Source organism: Dendrobates tinctorius, unplaced genomic scaffold, assembly GCF_039654945.1.
Source record: "Dendrobates tinctorius isolate UK_male_01 unplaced genomic scaffold, ASM3965494v1 ptg000155l, whole genome shotgun sequence".
Taxonomy (NCBI): domain Eukaryota; kingdom Metazoa; phylum Chordata; class Amphibia; order Anura; family Dendrobatidae; genus Dendrobates; species Dendrobates tinctorius.
Genome location: NW_027361822.1, coordinates 12,289,952 through 12,308,684, shown reverse-complemented (window position 1 = coordinate 12,308,684; position 18,733 = coordinate 12,289,952). Strand labels below are relative to the sequence as shown.

The window sequence follows — 18,733 nt, the reverse complement described above, 5'->3', positions numbered from 1 at the left end:
TTAGCAGAAATGAGAAAATCCCACCCAAATTTCAGAATTAGATACTTTATCCTTACAATTCTTTATTAGGCTGTTCATGTACAGTCACCTGAAGAAATGGCTTTAGCAAAACTCTCCTAGATAAAATCCTTCCACAGTTAGATACACTGATGAGAAAAAGGTCAAAAACGTTTTGAACTTTTGACTTTCAGGCTCCAGATCTCACCATCCACTACGGCTTTGAACATGAGACTACCATTATTTTATAGACAATCATCTTGGCCATATCATAAATAAATTTGACTTGCACCTATTTAGCATATGATTAGATGATGCAGACTCTTATCATGTCACTGCATAATGTTACTGTTTTGCTCCTAAAACACTATACTTTAATTTTTATTACTTTGTTAGTATTTTGTAAATTCACCTTTGGCTTTCAATACTGCCTGAAATCTTCTGTGCGTGTTCGCGATCAAATTCAAACATGTCTCAACCAAAATCTGATCCCAAGTCTCTTCTACAAAATACAGTTGTGGCCAAAAGTATTGACACCCCTGCAATTCTGTCAGATAATACTCAGTTTCTTCCTGAAAATGATTGCAAACACAAATTCTTTGTTATTATTATTTCCATTTAATTTGTCTTAAATGAAAAAACACAAAAAGAATTGTCCTAAAGCCAAATTGGATATAATTGCACACCAAACATAAAAAAGAGGGTGGACAAAAGTATTGGCACTGTTCAAAAAATCATGTGATGCTTCTCTAATTTGTGTAATTAACAGCACCTGTAACTTACCTGTGGCACCTAACAGGTGTTGGCAATAACTAAATCACACTTGCAGCCAGTTGACATGGATTAAAGTTGACTCAACCTCTGTCCTGTGTCCTTGTGTGTACCACATTGAGCATGGAGAAAAGAAAGAAGACCAAAGAACTGTCTGAGGACTTGAAAAACCAAATTGTGAGGAAGCATGAGCAATCTCAAGGCTACAAGTCCATCTCCAAAGACCTGAATGTTCCTGTGTCTACCGTGCGCAGTGTCATCATGAAGTTTAAAGCCCATTGCACTGTGGCTAACCTCCCTAGATGTGGACGGAAAAGAAAAATTGACAAGAGATTTCAACGCAAGATTGTGCGGATGTTGGATAAAGAACCTCGACTAACATCCAAACAAGTTCCAGCTGCCCTGCAGTCCGAGGGTACAACAGTGTCAACCCGTACTATCCGTCTGCATCTGAATGAAAAGGGACTGTATGGTAGGAGACCCAGGAAGACCCCACTTCTTACCCCGAGACATAAAAAAGCCAGGCTGGAGTTTGCCAAAACTTACCTGAAAAAGCCTAAAATGTTTTGGAAGAATGTTCTCTGGTCCGATGAGACAAAAGTAGAGCTTTTTGGGCAAAGGCATCAACATAGAGTTTACAGGAGAAAAAAAGAGGCATTCAAAGAAAAAAAACACGGTCCCTACAGTCAAAAATGGCGGAGGTTCCATGATGTTTTGGGGTTGCTTTGCTGCCTCTGGCACTGAACTGCTTGACCGTGTGCATGGCATTATGAAGTCTGAAGACTACCAACAAATTTTGCAGCATAATGTAGGGCCCAGTGTGAGAAAGCTGGGTCTCCCTCAGAGGTCATGGGTCTTCCAGCAGGACAATGACCCAAAACACACTTCAAAAAGCACTAGAAAATGGTTTGAGAGAAAGCACTGGAGACTTCTAAGGTGGCCAGCAATGAGTCCAGACCTGAATCCCATAGAACACCTGTGGAGAGATCTAAAAATGGCAGTTTGAAGAAGGCACCCTTCAAATATCAGGGACCTGGAGCAGTTTGCCAAAGAAGAATGGTCTAAAATTCCAGCAGAGCATTGTAAGAAACTCATTGATGGTTACCGGAAGCGGTTGGTCGCAGTTATTTTGGCTAAAGGTTGTGCAACCAAGTATTAGGCTGAGTGCCAATACTTTTGTCTGGCCCATTTTTGGAGTTTTGTGTGAAATGATCAATGTTTTGCTTTTTGCTTCATTCTCTTTTGTGTTTTTTTCATTTAAGACAAATTAAATGAAGATAATAATACCAAAGAATTTGTGTTTGCAATCATTTTCAGGAAGAAACTGAGTATTATCTGACAAAATTGCAGGGGTGTCAATACTTTTGGCCACAATTGTACATTCAGTTTCAAGAGAACAACCTGATTAACCAAGAACAACACCCATCCCCCAACCCCCCTTTAGACAGCTCATATTAACATTCTAGCGTTTCCCAACATTACAGAATGAACATTTATTTCAGTACAGTACTCCTGCAGACAATATCCCAGGACCTTTCCCCACAGTTTCCACCTCCCTATCCATACTTCAATCATGGTGTCCACCATTTTTCATATAGGGCAGATTTCCTCCCTTTCCTATAGACTCCCTTCTCCAATTTAATGACATGTTTCGCGTATTTGAGTTATTCTCCCCTAGACGGCGGCTCCTCTCTTATCCAGCATCTAGCAATCATCTTCAAGGCTATATAAAGTAGTCTGGCAATTGCCTCCTTCAATGCATTATCAACCGCTATCTCCTCCACATATTCCAACAGACATACCACCGGCTCCCTTGGAGTCACACAACTATATGCCCCTTCTATACGTCTCAGGACTACTATACAGAAAGAGGCCAGTCTTGGGCAAGTCCACATCATATGGTATGTACCTGCACAGTCGTTCCTGCACCGGGGACATTCAGAATTAGGTCTTAGGCCCGCCTTAAATAGTACGTACGGGGACTTATAAACTCTGTGCATTATATAAAGCTGAGACAGCCTACTCGGCTCACTCAGCGACAGTCTCGGTATCCACTCCAGGGCGGAGTCCCATGTGTCATCCTCTAATGGGCCCAACTCTCTCTCCCACACTGCTGTACAAGGTGTCAGATCAGCGATCTGACACTAGATAATGATGTCCACCCTGGCACAATGTAATAAAGTAAAAAAAAAATTATGAAATGCTGGTTTTTGTTCATTCTGCGTTCCAAAAATCTGAACAAAAAGCGATCAAAAAATGTCACATGCCCGAAAATGGTAACAATAAAAACATCAACTCGTCCCGCAAAAAATAAGACCTCACATGACTCTGTGGGTCAAAATATGGAAAAATTATAGCTCTCAAAATGTGGTGATGCAAAAACTATTTTACAATAAAAAGTATCTTTTAGCGTATGACAGCTGCCAAACATAAAAACCCGCCATAAATAGTAAATCAAACCCCCCGTTATCACCCCCTTAGTTAGGGAAAAATAATAAAATTAAAAAAAAAAGGTATTTATTTCCATTTTCCCATTAGGCTTAGGGTTAGAGTTAGGGCTAGGGCTGAGATTAGGATTAGGGGTGTGTTGGGGTTAGGGTTGGAGTTAGAATTGGGGGGGGGGGTTTCCCACTGTTTGGGTACATCAGGTGCTCTCCAAACACAACATGGCATCTGATCTCAACTCCAGCCAATTCTGCATTGAAAAAGTCAAACGGTGCTCCTTCCCTTCCAAGCTCTGCCATGCGCCCAAACAGTGGTTTATCCCTACATATGGGGTACCAGCGCACTCAGGACAAATTGGACAACAACTTTTGGGGTCCAATTTCTCCTGTTACCCTTGGGAAAATGAAAAAAATTGGGGTTTAAAAGGTCATGTTTGTTTAAAAACTATAATTTTTTTATTTCTCACCACTCATCTAGATAAGTTCCTTGGGGGTCTAGTTTCCAAAATGATGTCATTTGTGTGGGGTTTCCACTGCTTAGGCACATCAGGGGCTCTCCAAATGCAACATGGCGTCCGATCTCAATTCCAGCCAAAAAAGTCAAATGGCGCTGCTTTCCTTCTGAGCTCTGCCATGCGCCCAAATAGTCGTTTACCCCCACATATGGGGTATCAGCGTACTCAGGACAAATTGCACAATAACGTTTGGGGTCCTGTTTCCCTTGGGAAAAATAAAAATTGGGGGTGAAAAGATCATTTTTGTGGAAAAAATATGATTTTTTAATTGTACGGCTGTACGTTATAAACTTCTGTGAAGCCCTTAGGGGTTTAAAGCTCTCACCACATATCTAGATAAGTTCCTTGGGGGGGGTCTAGGTTCCAAAATGGGGTCACTTGTGGGGAGTTTCCACTGTTTAGGCACATCAGGAGCTCTCCAAACGTGACATGGCGCCCAATCTCAAGTCCAGCCAAAATTGCGTTAAAAAAGTCAAACAGCGCTCGTTCCCTTCCGAGCTCTGCCATGCGCCAAAACAGTGGTTCTCCCCCACATATCAGGTATCAGCGTACTCAGGACAAATTGCACAATAACTTTTGAAGTCCAATTTCTCCTGTTACCCTTGGTAAAATAAAAAAAATTGGACCTGAATCAATTTTTTTGTGAAAAAAAGTTAAATGCTAATTTTTTTTAAACATTAAAAAAATTCCTGTAAAGCACCTGAAGGGTTAACAAACTTCTTGAATGTAGTTTTGAGCACCTTGACGAGTGCAGTTTTTAGAATGGTGTCACTTTTGGGTATTTTCTATTAATATAGACCCCTCAGAGTGACTTCAAATGTGATGTGGTCCGTAAAAATAAAATGGTGTTGTAAAAATGAGAAATCACTGGTCAACTTTTAACCCTTATAACTTCCTAACAAAAAAAAAAAAAAAAATTTGTTCCAAAATTGTGCTGATGTAAACTAAACATATGGGAAATGTTGTTTATTAAGTTTTTTGTGTGCCTTATCTCTGTGATTTAAGGGCATAAAAATTCAAAGTTGGAAAATTGCAAAATTTTCAAAATTTTCGCCAAATTTCCATTTTTTTAACAAACGCAGGTTATATCAATGAAATTGTACCACTATCATGAAGTACAATATGTCCCGAGAAAACAATGTCAGAATCACCAGGATCCATGGAAGCGTTCCAGAGTTATTACCTCATAAAGGGACACTGGTCAGAATTGTAAAAATTCGCCCGGGCATTAACATGCAAACCACCCTTGGGAGTAAAGAGGTTAACCTTCCCCCATACTTTATGTACCAGAGACAGTGTAGGGTATGTTTTCTCAAGTGTCCTCAGAGAGCCATCCTCTACGCTTTTAACCACAGGACATCTATTTGTCAGTTTTTCCAGAATAAGTTGTACCGTGCTGGAGGTCGCCTCATGCGCCCATCCCCTTAAATGTTGGCACTGGGCTGCAATTAAATATATTCTGGGATTAAGCAGAGCCAGTCCCCCATCATCCTTGAGACGCTGAAGGAACTCCAGTTTAATCCGGGGATACTGCATCCCCAAACCTGGTTTCTAAACAGATAATGTATTTGTTTAAGTTTCCCCTGAGGTATGCGCACAGGCGCATTATGTAGGACATACAATATTTTGGGCATCAGAATCATTTTAATAAGGTTGACTCGGCCCACTACCGACAGGTGCCATTTATTCCAGGCTCCTACGTTTGCCTTAAGGGTCCCCAAAATGAGAGTCAAATTATTATGCAGATAATCAGTGATCGGCAATGATATCCATATCCCAAGATATTTGAATTGTTTCACTACTTTAAGTCAGCCCACTTCTACACCACTGTCCATTTCATCAACTGTTTCATCTACAGTATATAAAACAAGTTTGATTTACTCCAGTTGATCACCAGCCCCGACAGAGATCCAAACCCCTCAATGAGCTGTATAGTGCTTCTCAAAGATGTTTAGGAATCACTTAAGAATAACAAAATATCGTCCGCATAAAGCGCTATTTTTTCCTTTACTATACTGTATTTAAGACCCGAGACCTTTGTAGACTGTCGTGTTTTTGCGGCTAGCGGTTCCACAGCTAGAGCAAACAAAAGAGGGGAGACTGGACACCCCTGCCTCGTTCCCCTATGCAATTCGATTGTATGAGACAGTACCCCATTCACCATAATTCTAGCCAACGGATGTGCATACAGTAATTGAACCCACGATATAAATTGCGGGTACACGTTGCCAAAGTTAGTGCATGCAGGTCAACTCACTTGAGTATGTATACAATTTTCTTCTTCAATTGGGTTGAGGACTGGGGAGTGTGTGGGCCAAACCAGCATTTTTACTTCTTTGTCATTGATTTATTTCTTTGCCAATTTCGACGTATGCTTTGGGTCGTTGTCCTGCTGGAACACTATGTCATTCTTTTCATAACATTAGTACTCGAGTGTACGAAGTAACTCGTCTTGTAGGATACTCACATATAGCTCAGCATTACAACCCACAATTGATGCTGGTCGAGTATCCAACCCCTTTGGATGTGAAACAACCCCACATCATCAGGTTTCCTTCACCGGACTTGACAGTTCCTTCAACTTCTCGATCCATTAATCCCTTTTTCCTTTATTTCTTCCAGACCCACTTGCATCTATCAGAGGCTAGTCTACTGACTTCTGTCTCATCACTCCAAATCACCCGTTTTTAATGTTCTACTGTCCATTTTTTGTACCTTTTGCAAACTAAAGCTAACGCTTCTTATGACGATATTGGAGTTGAGGCTTCTTCACCTTTTTTTGAGTCACCATTCCAGATGCGTGTAACATGCTGTGATGTCTGTGATCTCACTATTACGAAGCACATGAGTCACCTCCAGTGCCATGTTTGTTACGCCTGGACGTCGACTTGTTGACACCGACTTGTTGACTCCGATATTTTGGCTGGACGTCCACCTCTTAGGACTTTTGAATGGATGGAAGGACTTAATTTCGTATTCTTCCAACTGTCACGGCACTTGCGTGAGGAGCTAGATGATGCTGCTTCTATTTTCTTGGAAAAGCTTTGCTTTGAGAATCAGCCTAATAACACACTAAGCTATTAGGGAATGTGAGAACAGGCTGTATTTTGTAGTATACAGGAAGAAAAAGATTTTTCCGAAACAGGAGCAAAACAGTGACATGACAAGAGTCTGCATAACTAATCATATGCTAAAGTCAAATTTATGTATGAGATAGCCAAGTTGATTGTCTATAAAATGATGGTAGTCTTATTTTCAAAGCAGTAGTAGATGGTGAGGTATGGAGCCTGAAAGTCAAAAGATCAAAACATTGTTACCCTTGTGCTCCTCAGTGCAGCTGGGTTTTAGACAAAGTATTGAGAATAAAATGGCTTCTATGTGGATGCAAAATCTGTGAATTCTCGACATTTAGTGGTTACTACTCACCTGAGTCATCATCTGTAGGAATCTCCTCTTTACACTGCTCATAACTTCTGACATATGTCTCTGTAGTATTAATATGGGGCAGATCTTTACCCTGAAACAAATATTGTTAAAAGTCACAGACAGATGGAGAAGCCACATCTATGATCAGCTCTAATCCTGCCATCTCCACCGTTCTCATTACACAAGTATAAAACATATAATACTGGTGGATAAATCAAGACTGAGCACAAGACCTTCACAGCCGTCTACACTTCATAGGGGAGGTCTCATGACACCTTCTCTCCATCTACCTGATGATCCTGATGTCTGCTGATTTCTTGTTTACAGTCGTGTAGAAGAAGAGGACGGGGACATCTCTCTGGTGTTGTCCTCTTACTGGATAGAACTGGAGGAAACACATACAGGGACTGAATTCATTCCTTACATACAGATAATTATAGGCCATGTGTATTTAGTCCTGTCTATTACCTGGTGATGTGAGGGGCTGGGGAACCTCCATCATGACGTCCTTGTACAGATCTTTATGTTCTTCTAAATACTCCCACTCCTCCATGGAGAAATAGACAGCGACATCCTGACACCTTATATGAACCTGACACATACAATGATTCCGTCATCCCCCGATCCCTCCATAGCGTTACTGTATAATGTCCCAGCATTCCCAGCAGTGTCACCTCTCCAGTCAGCAGCTCAATCATCTTGTAGGTGAGTTCTAGGATCTTCTGTTCATTGATGTCCTCATCTATCAGGGGGTGAGGTGGAGGCCCTGTAATTAGGCCGTGAGAGTGTTCACTAGAGGTCTTCTTCACCACTGTGTAATCCTGATTATGGAGAGACACATTAATACATCTCACTACAGTAAGAATTATGTAATGTGACATCATTAGAATCGTTCACCTCTTCAGTAAGCCGGAAGAGGATCTCTAGGGTGAGGTGTAATATCCTCTCCGCCATCTTGTCCCTGTCCCTATCCATCCTTGATGGGTCAATCAGAAAAATTCTCTTGCACAGAAGATTTCCAATGAAAGGATCTAATGTTGTAGGGAAAAACATAACATCAAAGAATTACTATTGATAATAAGGCGGAATCATATGAGAAGATTTAACATGTAGATGTTACTACCAATAGAGTAATGAATGTGTGGTCACTAAAAATGGTTTCCAAGTGAAAACTGCTTCCATCATCTGAAATCCGAATTTGCCAGCTTTGCTGAATTTTCTCAAAATCTTTGATTTGCAGTGAATAAATTTATGCAAATAAAAAGCATAAAATTGCCTGGAAAATATTCATAGAATTCAAAATTCCTCTTGCAGTCAATTGAACACATTTTGAGCTCTATAATGCAAATACAGCCTTTTTAATGCCCAAATTACTTCAACCTATCTGGCCAGCAAAAAAACGGATGGTAACCAGAGGTAACTAACAAAAGATTTAACAACCTTCAGTACCACCAGACTTTGTAGGCTACCTAAAATGCAGTGTCAAAATAGTTTCATTCTGAGGGAGGCAGATGCATGCACTGTTGTTTATAGACAGGCAATACAAACAAAAGAAGCCATTGCATTTTTCCACAGTAGGGTGCAACAATTATCACTGTTTGGGAGGGTATACACTTCGGTAAATAAAGAAGCTGTAATTTTTGGATGGTTGATGAAAAAAACTATACATTTAATTATGGAGACAAAACAGGTGTATTATTTTGAATGTGAAGTAAGGACCTCTGAACAAGAAGTAAAAAAATTATCCTTTTTTTTGAGGTCCGCAAGTGGTTTGCTAATCTTGATAAAACAGAGTGAACCTACACCTGCAGATGACATGGCTCCTGAAACAATCACTGATTGTGGATACTTCACACTAGACCTTGGAAATCGAGGTCCCAGAGTCTGGAGGAAGAGTGGAGAGCCACACAATCCAAGCTGCTTGAGGTCTAGTATGAGGTTTCCACAATCAGTGATGGTTTGGCGAGCCATGTCATCTGCTGGTGTAGGTCCACTGTATTTTATCAAGACCAAAGTCAGCGCAGCCGTCTACCAAGAAATTTTAGAGCTCTTCATGCTTCCCTCTGCCGACAAGCTTTTTGTAGATGGAAATTTCATTCTCCAGCAGGACTTGGCACCTGTCCACACTGCTAAAAGTACAAATTAGTGGTTTACAAACAACAGTATCTCTGTGCTTGATTGGCCAGCAAACTCGTCTGACCTTAACCCCATAGAGATTCTATGGCATATTGTCAAAAAGAAGATGAGACACCAGACCCAACGATACAGACAGGCAGAAGGCTGCTATCAAAGCAACCTGGGCTTCCATAACACCTCAGCAGTGCCACAGACTGATCGCCTCCATGCCACGCCACATTGAAGCAGTAATTTATGACAAAGGAGCCCCAACCAAGTATTGAGTGCATTTACTGAACATACATTTCAGTAGGCCAACATTTTGGATTTTAAAATCATTTTTTTCAAGCTGGTGTTATAAAGTATTCTAATTGACTGAAATAATGACTTTTGGGTTTTCACTGATTTTCATTAACAGAAATAAACACTTGAAATACATCACTCTGTCTGTAATGACTATATAATAGATGAGTTTCACTTTTTTGTATTGAAGAACTGAAATAAATTAACTTTTTGATGATATTCTAGATATTGTAATTTTGTGAGATGCACCTGTATATACAGCAGTCTTAAGGCCCAGTCTCACATAGTGAGATCGCTGATGCGTCACCGATTTTGTGACGCAACAGCGTTCTCGCTACATGTGACACATAGCGGCGACCGGCCCCCCCGCTGGATATCGCTGATCGTGCTCGAAAGTCCTAGGCCATTTTTTGATCGTTGGTGTCCTGCTGGCCAGCTCGCATTGCTGTGTTTGACGCCAACGAGCGACCTCGTTGGCGACGCAGAACTTAGGGACGCAGGCTGGAATCGTTCAGAATAGCTGCGCTGTGACAACGCACCAGCGATCCTTACCAGGTCAAAAACGTTGTCGGGATCGCTGGTGCGTCATTGAAGAGATCTTCCTGTTTGGCAGCTTACTAGCAACCATGTAGTGACGCACCAGCGATCCCTACCAGGTTGTATCGTTGTCAGGATCACTGGTGCGTCGCTATGTGAAACGGGACCCTTAGTGTCTCTTATGTGATGTACAGTGGGGAAAAATAGTATTTAGTCAGCCACCAATTGTGCAAGTTCTCCCACTTAAAAAGATGAGAGAGGCCTGTAATTGACATCATAGGTAGAACAGAACTATGAGAGTCAAAATGAGAAAACAAATCCAGAAAATCACCTTGTCTGATTTGGCAAGTTTTATTTTTCAAATTATGGTGGAAATACCGTAAGTATTTGGTCACCTAAAAACATGCAAGATTTCTGGCTGTCACAATCCTATAACTTTTTCTTTAAGCGGCTCCTCTGTCCTCCACTCATTACCTGTAGTAATGGCACCTGTTTGAACTTGTTATCAGTATAAAAGTCACCTGTCCACAACCTGAAACAGTCAGACTCCAAATTCCACTATGGTGAAGAGCAAAGAGCCGTTGAAGGACACTAGAAACAAAATTGTAGCCCTGCACCAGGCTCGGAAAACTAAATCCGAAATAGGCAAGCAGCTTGGTGTGATGAAATCAACCGTGGGAGCAATAAGAAAATGGAAGACATACAAGACCACTGATAATTTCCCTCGATCTGGGGCTCACGCAACACCTCACCCCGTGGGGTCAAAATGATCACAAGAACGATTAGCAAAAATCCCAGATCCTGTAGTGCCAGACGTTTCCCCCTGCTTAAGCCAGTACATGTCCGGGCCCGTCTGAAGTTTGCTAGAGAGCATTTGGATTATCCAGAAGAGTATAGGGAGAATGTCATATGGTCTGTTGAAACCAAAGTAGAACTGTTTGGTAGAAACAAAACTCGTCATGTTTGAAGGAGATAGCATGCTGAGTTGCATCCAAAGAACACCAAACCTACTGTGAAGCATGGGGGTGGCAACATCATGCTTTGGGGCTTTTCTCTGCAAAGGGACCAGGACGACTGATCCGTGTACATGAAAGAATGAATGGGGCCATGTATCGTGAGATTTTGAGTGCAAACCTCCTTCCATCAGCAAGGGCATTGAAGATGAAACATGAATGCGTCTTTCAGCATGAAGACCCCAATCACACCGCCAGGGGAATGAAGGAGTAGCTTCGTAAGAAGTATATGAAGGTCCTGGAGTGGCCTAGCCAGTCTCCAGATCTCAATCCCATAGAAAACCTTTGGAGGGATTTGAAAATCTGTGTTGCCCAGCGACAGGCCCAAAACATCAGTGCTCTAGAGGAGATCTGCATGGAGGAATGAGCCAACATACCACCAACAGTGTGTGCCAACCTTGTGAAGACTTACAGAAACCGTTTGACCTCTGTCATTGCCAACAAAGGATATATAACAAAATGAGATAAACTTCTGCTAATGCCCAAATACTTATTTTCCACCATAAGTTAAAAAATAAATCTTGCCAAATCAGACAAGGTGATTTTCTGGATTTGTTTTTTCATTTTGACTCTCATAGTTGTGGTCTACCTATGATGTCAATTACAGGCCTCTCTCATCTTTTTAAGTGGAAGAGCTTGCACAATTGGTGGCTGACTAAATACTTTTTCCCCACTGTATAGTTCTATAAACACTACATGAGCAGTGAGGAATATCCAATGGGAGCGGATGTAGTGTAATATACATCTGTGTTCAGAATGTATTGCTGCGAGTTCTTTTCAAAATTAATTGCAAATAGTCGACTGTGATCCAAACCAACGCAAATCTGAAAAAGCAGTTGCGAGCAACAACATCTTCAACATCGCATCAAAGAGAAAAAGTTCCAGCCATAATATTAGGGGTGAGTTAATCAAATATTTGACCAAATAAAGCAGAATAGATGTCAAGTTGATCATTTTTTACGGCCCCCGACTGATGGTATAAATATCCAAATGGCAGAAAAAAAGGTTCCCACCCCTGATCTAAGGGGTAACATTTCTCCTTGGGCAGAGTGACATGCCTGACATTTTTTATTTATTTATTTTACTCATTTATATAGCACCATTAATTCCACAGCGCTTTACAGACATTATTGGCACTATCCCCGATGGGGCTCACAATCTAAATTCCCTATCAGTATGTCTTTCTGGAATGTGGGAGGAAACCGGAGTACCCGGGAGGAAACCTACGCAAACATGGGGAGAACATACAAACTCCTTGCAGATATTGTTCTTGCTGGTATATGAACCCAGGAGTTTAAGGAGAATTATAGGACATAGAGAACTACTCTGGGAAATTTAATATGAAAACTCCCTCTTCCGAGAGGAAGGGGACTAAAACACTGGTGCCACGTACTGGAAGCAGCAATTCTAAAAGTCATGATCATTAAAGGATTGATATTAACTTTTAGAATTGCTACTTCTAGTAGATGGCACCATAGTTCTTGTCCTCTTCCTCTGTGAAGAGGCAAATTGCACAGTATAATACTATTGAGTACACCTTTTTATTGTAACTTGAGACATGAAAAACGCTCATAAAAATCAATAATGGAACATAACATCAGTAGATGTTCAATATAAGGACAAAAATATTGACTACTGCCAGGTACGACAAGGACACATTTGAGATGGACAGCGATGAGCTGGAAGTTGTAAAGGAGTCCTTCAACTAACTCGGATCAAGGATCACTTAAAATGCAGGAACGACAGTGGAAAACAATAGGAGAATAGTTATGGGCAAAATCAACAATGAAATCACTGGGCAAGAAATGAAGACACGGCTTGTACATAGTTTGGTCTCTTCTCTAGTAACATACGGATACAAAACCTGGACTATAAAAAAAACAAGACAGAAGAATTCATGTCTTTGAAATGTGGTGCTGGAGAAAGTTGTTATTAATACCATAGATGGGAAGAACAAAAAAAAAATCAATTTTGGAACAAATCAAGCCATACATGTCACTCGAAGCAAGGATCACCAAACTAAGACTTGCCTACTTTGGACACATTAAATGAAGAGAGCAATTTCTGAAGAAGGACATCATGGTCGGAAGAATAGAAGGAACAAGGTGAAGAGGAAAACCAGCAACCCAATCGCTTGATACAACCAATATTATGGCGGTGAAGACACTGGTGGACCTATCTAGACTTGCACAAGACATATCGTTCAACCATTAAGTTGTGATTGCTCGAGATCTAGCCGAAGGTCATTAAATAATAATAATAACTAGCTGAAGAGCCCAGCATCGCACGGGCATAGTAACTAACTGCCGTCCTGCTTACTCTCTCCGCAGCCCCGCTTTCCACTCGCCGTCCTGCTCTCTCCCTCTGAAGCCCAGCTCTACACCCGCCGACGAGCATTCTCCCTCAGCAACCCCACTCTCCATCTACTGTCCCGGTCTCTCCCTCCGCAGCCCGTCTCCACTGACCGTCCGCTCACTCCCTCAGTTGTCCCGCTTTCGCTACGCAGCCCCGCTCTCCATCCACCATCACACTCTCTCTTTCCAAAGCCCCACTCTCTAATTGCTGTCCCTCATTCTCTCCCTCAGCAGCCCGACTCCACTGTCTGTCCTGCTCTCTCCACTGTCCATCCTGCTATGTCTCTCCGCAGCCCCAGTCTCCACTCAGCAGCCCAGCTTTCCACCCGCGTACCACTCTCTCCCTTAAGAGCCCCACTCTCCCCCTGCTATCATGCTCTCTCTCTCCCTCCACAGCCCCGCTCTCCATGCGCCGTTCAGCTCTATCCCTCCGCAGCCCCGCTCTCCATCCGTGTCCCGCTCTCCTTCCACAGCCTCGCTCTCCACGCGCCATCCTGCTCTATCCCTCCTCAGCCCTGCTCTCCATCCGTGTCCCGCTTTCTCCCTCGCAGCTCCACTCTCCACCCGCACTTTCCCTTTGCAACCCCACTCTCCAGCCGCCAGTGGGCGGGGATATGTGGACTGGGTGGCTTGATACATACACACATTCAGCTTTATATTTATAGAAAATAATAATATTATTGCATCATAGCATAATACTGAGAACTTATGAATAGCTTGTGCCTAAAACAAAGATTTCTTATTTAATAGTGAGTGTCTCCTATCACCAAGGCATTTGTACAATATGATTTCTCTATCCCAACAACTTGTAATGATTTAGTACTACCAGTGTCTTAGGGTATGTTTCCACGGTCAGTATTGCATCAGTATTTGCTCAGGATTTGACGCAGGTAAAATCTGCACCAAATCTGTACCTGAGGTCACTGGCAGGTCACCTGCGTTTTTGATGCGGTTTTTACATGCGGATTTGCTTTTTTTTGTAAGCTAAATAAAGATCTATTATTTAACAGCAAAAAAAAAAAATTGTGATGTAATTTCTGGTCCAACTTCCTCATTAATATTCGTCTAACCCACACTCCATTACAGATAGATAGATAGATAGATAATGGATAGATATATCTATAGATAGAAAAAAATCTGTGTTAGGCCGGGGTCACACTTTACGAGAAACTCGCATGAGTCTTGCACCTCAATACCGGGCACTGCCGCCGGCACTCTGGAGCGGAGCGTGCGACAGCATAGAAATACATGCAGCCGCACACTCCAGTCCCGAGTGCCGGCGGTAGTGCCGGGTATTAAGATGCGAGACTTGTGCGAGTTTCTCGCAAGTGTGGCCCCGGCCTTAAACCCAATAGGTTTAATTAAAAAAAAAAAGTGGAAAAAAATTGTGTGGGCTCCCGCACAATTTTCAAGTCTAGAGTGGGAAAGTCGACGGCCAGGTGACGATATTTATAGCCTGGGAAGGGAGTAATACCCATGTATCTTCCCAGGCTATGAATATCAGCTTGCAACTGTCTGCGTAGCCTATCCTGGCTATTAAAATAGGGGGGGCCCCAAAGAAAAAATAAAAAAATTACATGGCGTCCCCCTATAATTAATAGCCTGAAAGGCTATGCAGACAGCTGCGGGCTGATATTCATAGCCTAGGAAGGGGCCATGGATATTGGCCCCTCCCAGATACAAATATCAGCCCGCAGTCGCCCCAGAAATAGCGCATCTGTAAGATGCGCCAATTCCGGCGCTTAGCCTCTCTTACCACTCTTGTGTAGCGGTGGGATATGGGGTAATAAGGGGTTAATGTCACCTTTGATTGTAAGGTGACATTAAGCCCGGTTAATAATGGAGAGGCGTCAATAAGTCGCCTCTCCATTATTAACCCTATAGTATGAAAGGGTTAAAAAAAAGACAGTCAGAAAAAAGTATTTTAATGAAATAAAACACACAGTTTTGCCATTTTATTATACTTCTAATCCAAGCAAAGTCATCGATCTCCTGAAAAAAAAAAAAAAAAACCCAACCGTAGACTCCCTGATCCAACGTAGTCCATATACGAGTGTCCCACGACGATTCCTGCTACATCTGGATGCATGACATCCAGATATAGCAGAGCTAGGTGACCACCGGAGATGTCTCCGGCGATCACTTACACTCTAGCTCTCATGGTCAGCTGACCGTGAGAACTAGCCTAGTGTGACCAGAGATAAAGCCCGGTCATGTGCACGGCCGCTCTCGCGATAAGCCAAGTTATCGCGATAACTGCAATGGACGTGTCATGTCGGACACTGTTCACACCACAGCATCCGGCAGGCAGAGGTAGTTCCACCTCCAGCCACTATAGCCTCAGTGGCGCCGGCCTGATCTTCAGGCTCTCGGGGGTTAATCCTGCTGGAGACCAGGTTGGATGGTTAGTCACGCCCACGGTCTTTAAATAGTCATGCTGGCCTATGGGCGTCGCCGATTATAGCTTGTGTTTCATACCAAGTGGTTCCGGTCTGGAGTGGAGGTGTTCAAGAGAGAGAGAGAGATTCATATCTGGTGTCGTATGATCCGTCGTTATCCTTTCTCCTTCCCATATTTGTGTTTAGTTGTGCCCTGTTCACATTACTGTTTATTCCTGTGTGTGTGCGGCGCAGTGCAGTTTAAGTTCTCCCTGTCTGTCATTATTTGTGTGGGAGCTTTGGTGGTGACTTCTCACTGGGTGGAGGGTGGAGGGTTAAGTGCAGGGCTGAGCAGGAGATAAGGAAAGGTCGGAGGCTCAGGCATTTGCACCTTCAGCAAAAACCCTGGGTTGAGGGTCAGACAGGGTTTCCCCTAGTAAAGGGACACCACAGGGGCCCCGGGTATTTCAGCCTTAGTTGAAGTAAGCCCCCGTGACATTATAATTGGCCCACATTTTTTCAGGAGTCCATGGATCCATTAGATTCCATAACCCGCCAGTTGGCGGCGCTGTCCATACAGGTCTCTGAGTTGAATGGGGCAGTTCAGCAGCAGGGCATGGTAGTAGCAAAGGTGCAAACGGCATCTGCAGGTATCGCTGCAGAGCCGAAGTTTCCGCTGCCAGAACGATTTTCAGGCGATCGCAGCAAATTTGTCGTATTTCGGGAGGCCTGCAAATTATACTTCCGCATGCGGCCAATATCCTCAGGTAATGAGGCCCAGCGAGTAGGGCTGGTGTTGTCATTACTGAGTGGTGACCCCCAAGCATGGGCATTTTCCTTACCACCTGACTCTGCTACATTTCATTCGGTCGATAATGTTTTTTCTGCCCTCGGGCTCATTTACGATGACCCTGACCGACTGGCTCTAGCGGAATCTAAAATCCGCGCCCTCCGCCAGGGGGAGCGCTTGGCAGAAGACTATTGTTCGGAATTTCGCCGCTGGGCTGTAGACACACAGTGGAATGACCCAGCACTGCGGAGCCAGTTTATTCATGGGGTATCAGGGAGGGTGAAACAAGCCCTCCTGATGTATGAGACTCCGGCATCATTGGAGTCTGCCATGAGTTTGGTGATACGTATTGATCGCCGTTTTCGTCAGGGGGCACAGGAGACGCTACCTCTGGGGGAAAACAGAGGTGCAGGTGTGGTTGAAGTAGATGAGTCCCCTGAACCTATGCAGATTGCTGGCGTGGCACAGGTTCAGCCTCGCGCTCCGGGAGTCCGGAAGTCCGGAGCATGTTTCTACTGTGGTAAAGGAGGTCATTATGTTAACGTTTGCCCGGTACTACCTAAGAGGGTCAAACCGGCGGAAAACTGTTAAGCTCAGAGGGTATGGAGGAGACCCAACTGAGCGTATGCATATCCTCCATGATGGTATCTCAATGTATGCTCCCTGCCAAGGTTATTGTCGCCGGCAGAGAGCTACCTATATCAGTGTTTGTGGATAGCGGTTCCGCCACTAATCTCATAGACGAGGAGTTTGCACACACCGCCGGGTTTAAGATTGAAAAACTTCCTCACCCCATACAGGTGGTGACCATTAATGCTGTTCCCCTCCCTCAAGGGGAGATTACTGAGTTTGTGGCAGAGGTGAAACTCCACATTGGGGTCCTACATTCTGAGTCGGTTACATGTAGGGTCCTCCGTAATCTCCCAGCTCAAATGGTCCTGGGTTTTCCATGGCTGTCCAGGCACAACCCGGTAATTGATTGGTAAACTCAGGACATAGTACAATGGAGTGGTTTCTGCCAAGACAATTGCTTGGCCACATGTGTGTCCGCCGTGACGCCCAGCCTGCCGGAGGCTTTGCAGGATTTCGCGGATGTTTTCTCTGAGAAAGGTTGCTCAGAACTGCCTCCACATAGAGCCTATGACTGTGCTATTAGGTTAAAACCCGGGGCCAAATTACCTAAGGCCAGGATGTTTAATATTTCTGGTCCTGAGAGACAAGCTCTGAAAGACTACATCGCGGAGAGTCTGAGCAAAGGTCACATCCGGCCTTCGTCCTCGCCTGTAGCCGCGGGGTTTTTCTTCATTAAGAAGAAAGATGGGGGGTTACGCCCGTGTCTGGATTTCCGAGAGTTAAACCAGATTACTATCCGTGATCCCTACCCAATGCCGTTGATCCCGGATTTGTTCAACCAGGTAGCGGGGGCAAAATGGTTTTCCAAGCTGGACCTCAGGGGGGCGTATAACCTCATAAGGGTCCGTCAGGGGGATGAGTGGAAGACGGCGTTTAACACTCCTGAGGGTCATTTTGAGAGTCTGGTTATGCCGTTTGGGTTGACCACCGCGCCTGCCGTTTTCCAACATTTTATTAATGATGTCTTTGCTCATGTCCTGGGGAGATTTGTGATTGTATACCTGGATGATATCCTCATTTATTCTAGCGATCGGGACACTCATTTGCAGCATGTTAGGCAGGTGTTACAGTTGCTCCGGGAGAACCAGCTCTATGCTAAGCTGGAAAAATGTTTATTTTTTGTCCAGGAGTTGCCCTTTTTGGGATATATTGTGTCCGCAGCTGGTTTTAAAATGGACACCGCTAAGGTGCAAGCGGTGTTGCAATGGGAGAGGCCGGAGAGTCTGAAAGCACTCCAGCGGTTCCTTGGGTTTGCGAATTATTATAGGAAATTTATAAAACACTTTTCGACTGTCGCCAAACCGCTCACGGACATGACAAAAAAGGGTGCCGATCTGGCCTGAGGTGGCTATACGTGCATTTGAGCGTCTGAAGAATAGTTTTGCTTCAGCCCCCATTCTGGTGCAACCAGACGTGTCTAAACCTTTTGTGGTAGAGGTTGATGCGTCGGAGGTGGG

General features: G+C 43.5%; 2 protein-coding genes across 3 annotated transcripts in view; one reads left to right on the top strand and one right to left on the bottom strand.

Annotated features, from left to right (window-relative positions):
• LOC141051007 (uncharacterized) overlaps positions 1 to 18,733 on the top strand; it is an 850,460-nt gene that overhangs the window by 188,860 nt on the left and 642,867 nt on the right. The gene's annotated exons all lie outside the window — the stretch shown is intronic.
• The window catches only part of LOC141051012 (uncharacterized), an 80,242-nt gene that overhangs the window by 50,141 nt on the left and 11,368 nt on the right, over positions 1 to 18,733 (bottom strand). Inside the window, exons 2-6 of one of the 2 annotated variants that reach the window (XM_073547790.1) lie at positions 8,051 to 8,184; positions 7,828 to 7,974; positions 7,622 to 7,745; positions 7,444 to 7,538; positions 7,154 to 7,244 (exon numbers count right to left, since the gene is read on the bottom strand). In XM_073547790.1, the coding sequence (XP_073403891.1) occupies positions 7,154 to 7,244; positions 7,444 to 7,538; positions 7,622 to 7,745; positions 7,828 to 7,974; positions 8,051 to 8,128 (535 nt within the window). In that variant the 5' untranslated portion in view covers positions 8,129 to 8,184. Of the gene's footprint in view, positions 1 to 7,153; positions 7,245 to 7,443; positions 7,539 to 7,621; positions 7,746 to 7,827; positions 7,975 to 8,050; positions 8,185 to 18,733 lie in introns of those variants that run through there. The other variant, XM_073547791.1, reaches the window with a different exon arrangement.